The sequence below is a fragment of the Acomys minous genome (genome assembly GCF_964271855.1).
Source record: "Acomys minous genome assembly, chromosome: 6".
In the NCBI taxonomy this organism is placed as follows: domain Eukaryota; kingdom Metazoa; phylum Chordata; class Mammalia; order Rodentia; family Muridae; genus Acomys; species Acomys minous.
In genome coordinates, this window is record NC_140487.1 from 43,106,109 (window position 1) to 43,118,691 (window position 12,583).

Sequence of the window (12,583 nt, forward strand, 5' to 3'; positions counted from 1 at the left end):
TTTAAATTGTATTAATTATTTTTATGTGTAGGAGTGATTTCCTGCAACATGTGCCTGCAGTGCCCATGGAGGCCTGAAAAGGATGTCACTGAGCTCCTCTGGGACTAGAGTCACGGATGGCTGTGAGCCTCCATGTGGATGCTGCGAACCAAATCTTGGGTCCTCTGGAAGAGCAACCAGTGCTCTTAACCACTGAGCCATCTCTCCAGCCACTCCACCCCCAACCCCCATGCCCTTGTTTTGTTTTTTGAGAAAGTTCACTATGTAGCCCTGGCTTGCCTGGACCCCTATGTAAACTAGGCTGGCTCTGAGTTCACAGGGATCCTCCTGCCTCTTGAGTACTAGGATTAAGGCAAACACTACTATGTCCAGTTTCATGCCCTTTTGGTTTTGGTTTGGTTTTTGAGACAGGGTTTCTCTGTGTAGCCTTGGCTGTCGTGGACTTGCTTTATAGACCAGGCTGGTCTCAAACTCACAGAGATCCGCCTGCCTTTGCCTCCCAAGTGCTGGGATTAAAGGTGTGCGCCACCACGCCTGCTTCAGCTTCATGCCCTTTTAAAGAGGAAATTCAAGGTGTGAGAACAAAAGGATTAACAGTCACTGGTGCAGCCTCATCCAGTTACAAATGAAACGCACTATGACTAGCGAGATGAGAACAGAGCTATCTGTTGGCAGAGCTATCTGCAGTCCCTGTAAAACATCACTACAATGCAAGAATCCCATGAGTGCCTGTCTTTGCGAACCCAGAAGGGAAGCCTCAGCATCCCGCTGTCCACTTGTTAAGTTCTCCTTCAGCCAGCCTACAGCACATACCCATTGCAGTGACTGCACCTGGACTCAAACCCTCTCTCCAGGAGAGGGACCAGTGACCCTTAAAGGATGGTAACCATGCAGTAGAACAACCACAGAGGGAGGGCCTGAGATCCAAATATCTCTAGCCAGTGTTTTAAAATTCATCATATATCTGGCTAAGCTTGGTCACTTAAGCCTGGCACCCATCTTCAAATTAAGAACTTCCAAATGAGCAAGTTTAGGACTGGCCAGTGAGATGGCTCAGCAGGTAAAGGTAGCGGAGTTACCAGTATACACATGGTGAAAGAAAAGAACTGACTCCTGAAAGTTGTCTTCAGCTCTTTACTCATAAAACACACACACACACACACACACACACACACACACACACACACACACACACACAAAATAAAGTTGAGACAGACATTGAAAAGTTTAATAATGTATGAAATTTTCAAACACCTTACAGATTAGCCAGGAGCTGTGTGTCTGGTAGTGTTGGCAAATGGTGTACACTGGAAGTGACTGCAGTAGGAAACTGCTCTCTGATGTCTCCTTCACTTGGTCTGCTCAAATGATAAACTTAAAGTTTCAATAAAAAAAACAGCCTGGCACTAATGCTAATGTAGGCAAAATGATGAGGGAAATTGGAAAGTAGTCAACTTGCACTGTGCTAATGCAGGAGCTCACACTCAGGAACCTACTAGTGCGTGCTGGCAGTATGCACGGAGTCACTCAGAGCCACAGCGCCAATGCTCCTTTTCCTTAAAACTAACCTGGGGTGTCAGGGAATGCCATGGTGTAAGTAAAGGAGTGTATACTCAATGGCTTGAAACATACAACTACATTTTCTTGTTTTCTAAGTTAAAAAAAAAAAAGGTCAGATACAGCCTTTCATATATTTCTCCGAAAGAAAGTAAATCCAACAATTTAAGAAAAAATGCTTTACTATTTTTTTCTGAACACAAACCCCATTTTTTTTGTTTTTTTTATCCATATAGTGCATATCAATATCGCTATATTTCTGTGAATCGTGTGCTACCTAGGGACAACACATGCGCTCATTTTTTTAAATCAGTAGACTCAGGAGTTGAGAAACCATCCCAACAATTATGACTAAACAACTGAATACGTATGAGCTCATATTGCACTGCACCTGCCTTTCCATGGAGAACCTGACCTTTAAGCTCTGGGTTTCACATTGGTAGCTGTCCTGGGGTGAAGACCTAAGATGAAATATATGAAAGCCACCAAAGCCTGTGGTACATGAAGAAGCAATCTCTGTCTATGGGTTCCACAGGCAAACAAGCACAGGTAGTGAATCAGTTTTTGAAAAAAGGTTTTAAAAAGTGGATATACATATGGCCTATATGGCAAAGTCTACATTACAAGTGTATACAACCCTGGCACTGTACTGTGAAAAGTATTATCAGGTGTATGCACACAACCTGTCCAAATCTACCATCACATATGCTTCCTACTGCAGCTTACCACAAAAAGATAGTCCTGGGGCAGCCCATGAAGGCCCTGGTTTTAAAAGAATCTAGTATTTTCCACTGGCTCAAACTCTAAAGAAGATTCTGTACCATAAATTGCAAATTCTGCTTTTGGTTTTTAAGGAAATAGAAAATGCAGTTTGTTACTAGTATGGCAGTTTCCAGGACTTCCTGAAGATGGTGTGGGGTACCAGGTGACTCTCAGGCAGGCTTCTGCCTGCAGACCCAAATTTCCCATAAGAAAGTCCACATCTGCTTCCTCGCACATCTTCACCTCTCATCCAGATGGCTCCCTGCTGTAGACATGCCGCTTTTCCTCAGTTTCTAGAAAAAGCTATAAGGTCAATAAGGAAATTCAAATGAGAAACAGATCAATAATGCCAAGTTCTCAGTGCCTATGAGAAGGTGGCGCTGGCAGGTGGGCCCAGACCCCACCACAAGCTGATCTGTGGGGGTGGGGGGGGGGAATGTCGTGAGTCAGGAGTCAGTAGGACTTGCTGCAGAATGCTACCGAGGCAGCCAGGTCTCACAGTACTTTCTGATGCCCGTTGGCAGAAGGCTTTGTAGTTTCTGAATCCCTTGAGGTATCTGACAAGTGAAGTTTATGAAGTCCTGCAGAAAAAAATAGGATAAGTGTGAGAACGGAGCATTGCTAAGGGACTGGGTGACCAGAAAAGACCCGTGGAGGTTGCAATGCTGGAGATCAAACCCAGGACCTCATCTATGGTAGTCGAGCACTCTACTACTGAGCCACATTCCTGACCAAGAACTACACTTTCACCATAGAACACTTAAGTAGGTTCATTTGTTAAATTTGGGTATGACACAGGACTGATAAAGCTGCAACACTCATCTGTAGACTTCTCCCAAAACAGTCCCTTGGTCAACACAACCATCATGGCCACTGTGCAGATGTTCTCTGAAAAGACCTGTTAGGGATGGATTAATAAGGTGAGACTTCACATCTTGGACCACTTGAACCTATATTTAAAGAGGATCTTTTCTCTACAGGGAATTGCCCCCTAAATAATATACAAAAAGATAATAGAAAACGTTTGAAAAAGAAAGCAAACATCTCTTGAAAGTTTCACACAAGTCTTAAAAACACCACTGTGTCTTATGGGTAGATTGCTGACATGACACAGTGGCCTCTGGCAGGTTGACTTGTTACCTTAGCAGAAGAGCCACGGCAAGACGCCAACATTTATACACTACAGCCATCTCAGTTGTAGCTAAGTTGGAACCAATCTGAGGTCCTAGCTAAAAATCATGTTTCAACTAAACATGTGTCTGAGAGTTTCTGATTCCTGTGAAACCCAGGCACTAAAATTCATAAATTATCTGGTGTTTCCATTAAGCTGTGGCTTTTTCATTTCAGGGCAATATGTCAATCAGCTATCCCCTCATAGTGCATGCTACAAACAAAATACACATGGAATAGTAACCTGGTGTTTTTTCTTCAAAGCTCATCCTTTTAAACATCAAAATCATAATGTCAGTGCTATAAGAAGGTTTATTGCTGCTCCTATAGTTTAAGCTTTTTGAAATTAGGGCCTTAATGAATTTACTGAGGCTGTCTCCTGAAACAAGTAAAACCACAATCTATATGGAACAGAAGCATTCAAGTGGTGTCAGGCAAATCAGTGCTAGGGTTTCTTGTGGTTTTCCATAGGAAACCTTCTTTACTGCTATGGAGGTGGATGCCGCAAGCCTGGGAGATTTCCAGAGTGCTGCTCATGCTAAAGCATCAAGCCTGGACTATGTTCAGCATGAGTATAGGAGTGGTGCAGACAAGACATGTGGCTTGGAGCAGGCTTTGATGCCACCACAACACAATGAAAACAAAACCCCTGTCCTGACTGTACCAAGAATGCTAACATTGTTTTTCATTTTTATTTGGTTTACTGGAGAGAATCATAGGTTGCTTGTATACTTAGAAAATCCAAGCTCCCATCCCCAAAAAGCTTCAAGTAAATAATAGTAACATGGCCTTCGACACCAAGTCATTCTCATCACTGTCATGGTAAGAACCAAGCGTGACTGCCAGTCCCAAGTTTTCAGGATGTCCTAGGGCCTATACTGAGGCCCCATAAGAATCACCACAGTTCCAATTCACACACCTTATAGATGAGGCCCAGCAGTACATGATTCTAATCCAATCACAACCAGTCAAGCATGCAACTGACTTCCATGCCCACTTAGAAACTAAATAGAGACTCAAATGTCAAAGTCATGATTAGCAAAAAGAAAAAAAAATTGCCCATAAACCTCAAGATTACCTAGGGCCTTGAAAAGTTCTTCTCGTACAGCTGATGTGAATTTTCTGACCAAACACAACGTTGTCACAATGGCAAAGAGTAAATTGTAAGATAATACAATATAGAAATTTCCCAGCCAATTAAATCTTCCAAAGTCTCCAAGTAGATCGAATCTAGTAATTCCTGTTTAAAATGATAATAATAATTAGAAATTTTTAATAAAGCGAGGTGTATTCAGATCTGTAACAAAACACAATTGAAATGAGCTCAGACTCTCCACAGACTTTTCAGATGTCTTCCATCAGGGCAACCCAAGCCAGCCCTGATCTTCATGTCTGGGCCTGTCACTTGCATGTTCCTGCCACCACCTGTCTAGGGCTCTCGCCTGCATTAAAGAGCAAGCTCGGGAGCCGTTCACTAGAGCCAGCTCTCCCCACTCATTACATACAAATGATGTCTATCCCACCCTGCAGCCCAATTCCAGTGGCAACACCTTACACACTCTTAATACTCATCACGTAACTGAATACTTCCAATGCACCACTGGCAGAACCTAACACTACAGATGTATGAGATAAGAGAGGGAAACTGGGAGTGTGTGAGGATTGCATCACACATGGATTTAAGTTACTTAAATTCACACACACATCTGAAGTCTTTTAACTAAAAGAGTATGTGTCATAGGTCCAATACTCATCAGAAAGAGCATGAGTGGTAAGATTTTCTGACTACAGATAAGTAAATAAATCCTACAAGTCAGGTGGTTGAGTAGAGTGGAAAAGGAGGGCATGGTGGGGTCTTGCGGAAGACGCTGCAGGACTACATGGGGCTGTATGGATCTATAACAAAGAGTTACGAGAATCAACAGATACTTCTATCAGACTGTACATTTATGTTCTGCATATGCTATAGGCCATTTACGGATTTTATGAGTGATGTCAAAAATGCCTTTGACTCACTCTTACATCATCAAATGACATTTGAATTTGGCTTTCAGCCCTGCTCCAACACAATTCCATCAAACACTACTGAGAGCTTCACAGAGTAGCTTATGGACAGCAGAAATCTCCCTACTCAAACAGTGCAGTAAAAACAGGGCATTTAAGTAAGTCCCTGCCACCTGCAACCAATGCGAGTAATTTTGAAAGACAATGCCCAAGTATTTTTACAGTAAGTGAAGATTAATGAAGTTTTTTAGTATATTTTTAATATAGTTTATTCATATTACATCCTGATTGTCATCCCCTCAGTTGTATCTTCCCTTCCCACTTCCACCCTATTCTCCTTCCCTAGACTTCTGACAGAAGGGACCCTTCCCCCTCACCATATGTCCATAGCCTATCAGGTCTTATCCAGAGAGCTTGCATCCCCTTCCTCTGTGTGCCCGCAGGGCCTCTCCACCAAGGGGAAGAGATCAAATCAGGGACACGGGTTCATGTCAGAGGTAATCCCCCTCCCCCCACATTGAGCACAGAAGTTCTAAAACAGTAAGTTGGTCACAGACCCTAGAAATGGACCCACTTGGCACCTGGAAAGTCAGGGATCAGACCTAACAGGATGTCTAGGCGAAGGACAGTTTCTTGCTCAAAAGCTTTGTTTCAGGCAGACATATACAGAAACCCGAGAAGAACAAAAATGCTAGTTTACAGGGTTGGGTCTGAAGACATTATTGTTCCAGATGTACTTCAGGGAAAAAACTGACTGTAACAGCATGGCCTGGTGCTTTGTGATTGATTGATAATTATTTTGCCTCCCCCCAGGTGTGCTTGCTCATGTACTCCAAAATAATATTTGTAATCTTTGCCTCCAAATTATCTTTGATTGGTTCAATAAAGTTGCCTAAACACTTAGGCAGAGCAGAGTTAGGTAGGCTTGCTGGGGAGGAGAGAGAGGATCACCACAGGAAGAAGGAGGAGGAAAGAAGAGGAAGCAGGACGGCCATGAGTTAGCATAGAGAGAACTACATGGCCAGGGGGAATTTACTCTGATTGGCATGGAGAAAAACAACTATTAACGTGGATGCTGGATGGGAACAGCCCAGATAGGGATGACTAGAGCAATGGCATGGCATGTGTGCTGGGTGGTTACAAGGCAGCCTAAGGGGTTTATATCTGCACAGCCCAGGTAACATAAGGCTTATCTAAAATGGACCAGGAACTGGGCATTGTAGTGCATGCCTTTAAATCCCAGCACTCAAGTTCGAGGCCATTCTGGTCTACAAAGTGAGTCCAGGGCAGCCATAGCTCCACAGAGAAACCCTGCCTAGAAAAACCAAAAAGAAAAATAAAATAAAATTTATCAGGTGTCTATGACTTTTATTGTTTGATGGCAGGTTAAACAAAACCACCACAGTAACTGTAAGCTTTTAATAATAAACATAATTAACATTTTATATTTACTGTAACACCCGACTGATATTAACCAACCAAAAGATTATTCTAGGTAGCATATATAACTCTTTACTTAGAAGCAAAAAACAATCATTTCTCTGAAATTCTGGCTAGGTGGCTTTTGTCCCAGCAACAACTAAATAAGAAAAATGTCTTTTTCAAATTAAAATTATCAACAAGAAAAAGTAACAATACTGAGGTAAAGCTTATTATATAAATGTACAGTATTTCCAAACTTATACATGGAATTAAAACTGTGTTTTAAAATACAACAAGGTTAAACTAGTAAATACCTGTGGTCAAATATCTCAAGGTCTTCACCCATCCCATCACTATTAAAAGACAAGCAACACACACACACACACACACACACACACACATACACACACACACACACACAGAGGCTTTACTAGACAGCAGTGAGGCACAGGGTCATATGAACTGGGTACAACACTTCATGACAAGCAATGTACTGCCTCCCCCACAAAGACACAATTGAGAATGTTTTGTGAGTAATTCCTTCAAAAACAACCTTTTTTTCTATTCACATGTTTAAAAGAACTAGTGCAGGCTGCCCCACCCACTGTATAAGTCAATAGAACACATGTTCTTTAGCCCACCTGAGTCAACTTCTACTCAGAGCAAGCATGTTCATGCTGGCGAAGCTGTAGGAGGCCATTCAGAGCATTTGTAAAGTGCAGGACACAAAAGGCCTGAAAGCGATGTTATCAGTAAAGTATACAAGCTGGCCTAGTACACAAACATCTGACCCAAAACACCCATGATTTTAATGTAAAGGTGCCAAAGACGATCCATGTGTTCTTATCAAATTAATTTGTATTAAAAATTAATCTCTAAACTCAAATAATGATTAGTTCCAACACCACCCTCACTATGTTTTTCAAATTCCCTCCCCCTAACCAGACTTTTGAAAAAATTTAGCTAAGATAATGTCTAAAATAAGCATCGCCTAGAGACAGTCAAGCAATAAAATCTGCAATCATTCTAAACATCCTTGCTTTCAGGGCTGGTATAAGCAGGCACAGTGTGCTAACTGTCCTGCTTATGAAACACAAACTCATTACAAAACTAAGCTTCTGCTCTGGGGGTAGAATGGCAATTCAAAATCAAAGGCTAACTTCTAATGCCTTTTTAACATTTTTATTTCATTAAATTTTAAAGCATTTATTTATCTTATGTGCATGGATCTATATGTGCCACAGCAAGTATGCTGAGGTCAGAAGACAGCTTGAGAAAGTCCATTCTCTCCTTCTACCACGTGTGGGTTCCAGAGACTGAACTCAGGTTATCAGACTTGGCAGCAAGTTCCCATTGAGTACCTTGTCAGCCCCCACTTTTAAAAATTATTTGTTTGTTTGTTTGTGAGCTGCCTATATCAGAGTATTCCTATGCTCCGTCTTACTGTGAAAATATGTTTTTGTTAAATTATAACAATTAGAAATATGACTGCAGGCTTCAATTGCTAGCCAAAAGGGAATAAAAGGGACAAGAGTTTCCCACCTGCCTGAATAAATTTAAATACTGGATGTAGTATCTAAATGATGGTTTGTGAGACACTGGACATCAAGTAATGAAGGACAGTGACTGCTGAGAGATGACAAGCAAGCAAAATAGCCCCTGAATGGTGCTGCATCCTACCTAAAGAGGCCACTGAGGAGCAAACAAGGCCAGCACCCTCCCCGAGGAAAGGGGCCTCAGCATTCAGCAAGAGGACAGCTTAGTGAGCAGAGCTGCTTGGAGCGGAGCCCAGAAGAGAACTTAGCAGGAAACCCAGAAATGACTCTTCCCAGTGGCCACAGCCTCTCCTATAGTTCAGGAGCTAGAGGCAAGACTGAACTTACCAAGTAAGTTAAAAAAAAAAAAACTTTTAAGGCGTGGAGTTGACCTATAAAGGAAAAGCACAATGTAAACTTGTGCAATGTAAACTTGATAGCATTAAGAGCTCATTAGATACTGCAGGGACTGGAAAACTTAAAGAGAGCAAAAGAACACAGAACAAGGAAATTAATAGTGACTAATGATGCACTTACTACCCAGAGTCCCTGAGAGGAGTTGCCAGGTGCTTGGCCAGTGAAGTTCTTGCTAGGCAAGCATGAGGACCTGAGTTCAATTCCCAGGATCTATGAAAACATAGATTCAATTCCTGGGTGTTGCTGGCCAGCCAGTCTGACTATTCTGCTCAGGTGATCCCAAAGCCTATAAGAAACCATGTCTGAAAAATTAAGATGAACAGAGCCTGAGAAATGGCACATGAGACTGACCTTTGGACTATTCTCTCTCTCTCTCTCTCTCTCTCTCTCTCTCTCTCTCTCTCTCTCTCTCTCTCTCTCTCTCTCTCTTTCTGTCTCTCTCCCCCCCCTCTCTCTCTCACACATACACACACACACACACACACACACACACACACACACACACACGCATGCATGAACACCTACACAAGTACATACATGCCACACACAAATGCACACATATCATAATACCCCCCACATACATGTACACACAAGTGCACATACACAGAGTCCCTATGAGATAAAAACATGGATAAATTCCTTGAAAACACATTGGCCTAGAAATTACCAGCTAGAAATAGTTCAAATTTGATGACACATATGCATAATGAACTCAAAGAGCAAAAAATCTGAGAAGGATCCTGACTAAGCACACAGTAATCAAATGGCTAAACCTTCTACAAGAAAAGAGAACAGAAATAATGGTAAGAGAAAATTTGTCAAAGCAATGCAAAGGAGAAAACAAAGTGAGAATATTCTTAAAAGTTTATGAAAGATAATCATCTAAAGTCTCATGTCCAAAGATATCTTCTAAACTACAGCAAAATAAAGACATCTCGCACATCCAAACAGCATGGAGCTTATTACCAGCAGACTTTCATTGCAAGAAATGTTGCACAAGTCTCAAAGTGGACCACAGAGCTGTAGTAACAAAAAACGGCATGGTACTAGCACAAACACAGACACAGACACCAACAAAGTAGAACAGAATTACAGAAGTGAGCCCCAGCCATCTGATTCTTGACAAAGGAACCAACAGCACTGGAGAAAGGAAGCCTCCTTAACAAGAGGTTACAGGAGCCTGCGTGTCTACACTAAGAGCCAAAACTAGATCCTGCCTCCCCTGTAAAAAAAAATCAACTCAGAATAGATTTTAAAATGCTGTAAAACTAGCCGGGCATGGTGGGGCATACATGTAATCCCAGCACTCAGGAGGCAGAGGCAGGTGAATCTCTGTGAGTTCGAGGCCAGCCTTGTCTCAAAAAACCAAGAAAAGAAAAGAAAAAAAGAAAATTGCTGTAAAAACCTAAAGCTTTAAAACTACTAGACTAAGGGTATGAAAAATATTACAAGATATAGGCACAGGCTTACTGGACAGGACCCCAACAGCTCAGGAAACAAAAGCAAGAGGAAACAAATGGGACTGCATCTGACTAGAAATCTTCATGATGCAAGAAACAATGAAAAGAGTCTACAAAAAGGGAGAAATCTTTGCCATCAATTCTTCTAACAGGAGCAAGTAATTCAACAAATGAACAACTGAACTGAACCAACAGTACTCAAAAGAAAAAAAAATTTTTCAAGACAGGGTTTCTCTGTATAGCCTTGGCTGTCCTGAACTGGCTGTGCAGACCTGGCTGACCCCCAACTGACAGTGATCTGCCTGCCTCTGCCTCCCAAGTGCTGGGATTACAAGCATGCGCCACCACACCCAGCCTCAAAAGAAATGTTTAAATGACTAATAAATACACACACACACACACACACACACACACACACAATAATGTCTAACTGGTCGTGGTAGCACACACCTTTAATGAACTCTGTGAGTTCAAAGCTAGCCTGGTCTACAAAGTGAGTCCAGGACAGCCAGGATTATAAGAGAAACCTGGGGGTAAAAGAGAAATTGGGGGTAAAAAATCTAATATCTTTACAAAACATATACAAGTAAGATTCTGTCTTACCTCAGTCAATACTGCTTTTATCAAACAAACAAAAACCAAAAGCAACAAATGCTGGTGAACATGGTGGGTAGGGAGGTGGGAAGGAAATGTATTCACTGCTGGTTAGAATGTAAACTGTTGTAGCCACAATGGAAATCAGTATGAAGGTTTCTCAAAAACTTAAAACCTGAATTTCTAATATGATGCAGCAATACCCCTTTTACATATGCATTCCAAGGAATCAAGGCAGCTTACAGCTGACACCCTATGGGCATCACTGCCCAATTCATAGAATTGTAATATTGCATATACCTTAAAGTACCAGGATGTTAACTTCTCAGAGCTTTGTCAATTAGAAAAAAAAAAAAAGGAGAAGTTTATCTGTAAGAATGCAGATGAAGCAGACAGGGGAACAAGGGAGAGATGGTATGTAGAGAAACAGGCAACAGACGGGATCACACCGGGAATCAAATTTGATATGAATGCTCTAAATATCCAGATCCAGACAGGCGTACACAGCTATGACACAAAGGAGATTCAGAGAAGAGTTATACCAGTTAAACAATGAGCCCCACTACCATTGGTACAAAGGGCCAGCGCGCTGGGGAGTCCATGGTTATGCATCTCATCTGGTACCAGAGCTTTAAAGCATGTGACACAAACTGACAGAGGTAGAGGAGAGAGAGAAGGTCACAATAATAGTCCTTTTCTCAACAGCAGTCTGAACAAGTGGATCTAGAGGGCAAGAAGGCACCTGCCATGCTGTGGAGCTGACACTGAAAAACAGCACACAGATGAAACATATGTCCTTTCCTTCTTCTCATGGTTTGCACACTGGCTATAAATCCTGCTCAACACACACACACACACACACACACACACACACACACACACACACACACTGCATTCCTTCACATTGACATCAACAGAGAAACTAAAGTAAAATTTACTAGCAAGCAAATCTCTCAAATATTCCCAAATCTTTGGGAACAAAATCTCATACTTCAAAATATCCTGAGTCAAAAAAGAAAAAGTATTTTTAACAAAATGAAAATTAAAATGCTCCAAGGAGTGGAATAGCTGGGTCTTGAGGAAGCCCTATTCCCATTTTTCTGAGAAAGCACCAGATAGCTTTCCAAAGTGGCTGTACTAGTTTGCATTCCCACCAGCAATGCAGGAGTGTTCCTCTTTCTCCACACCCTCGCCAGCATGAGGTGTCAGTTGAGTTATTGATCTTAGCCATTCTGATGGGTGTAAGATGGAATCTCAGTGTCGTTTTGATTTGCATTTCTCTGATGACTAAGGAGGTCGAGCATTTCTTTAAGTGTTTCTCAGCCATTCCACTCCTTGGAATATACCCAGAGGATGTACTACCACACAACAGGGACATATGCTCAACCATGTTCATAGCTGCCTTATTCATAATAGCCAGAACTTGGAAACAACCTACGTGTCCCTCAATAGAAGAATGGATAAAGAAACTGTGGTACATTTACACTATGGAATACTACTCAGCTATTAAAAACAAGGAATTTCCAAAATTTGTGGACAAATGGATTGAACTAGAAATTGTCATAATGAGTGAGTTCACACAGAAGCAAAAAGAGCTAAATGGTATATACTCACTTATATCGAGACACTAGTCCAAGGTGTACGTCCCCATGAAAAACTGTA

At 41.7% G+C, this 12,583-nt stretch overlaps 1 protein-coding gene across 2 annotated transcripts in view; it reads right to left on the minus strand.

Moving 5' to 3' along the window:
• Positions 1 to 1,206: 1,206 nt before the first annotated feature.
• The window catches only part of LMBR1 (limb development membrane protein 1), a 117,514-nt gene continuing 106,137 nt past the window's right edge, over positions 1,207 to 12,583 (minus strand). For both annotated transcript variants that reach the window (XM_084786955.1, XM_084786956.1), the window contains 2 exons: positions 4,568 to 4,729; positions 1,207 to 2,900 (listed from right to left, as the gene is read on the minus strand). In XM_084786955.1, the coding sequence (XP_084643081.1) occupies positions 2,815 to 2,900; positions 4,568 to 4,729 (248 nt within the window). In that variant the 3' untranslated portion in view covers positions 1,207 to 2,814. The remainder of the gene's footprint in view (positions 2,901 to 4,567; positions 4,730 to 12,583) is intronic.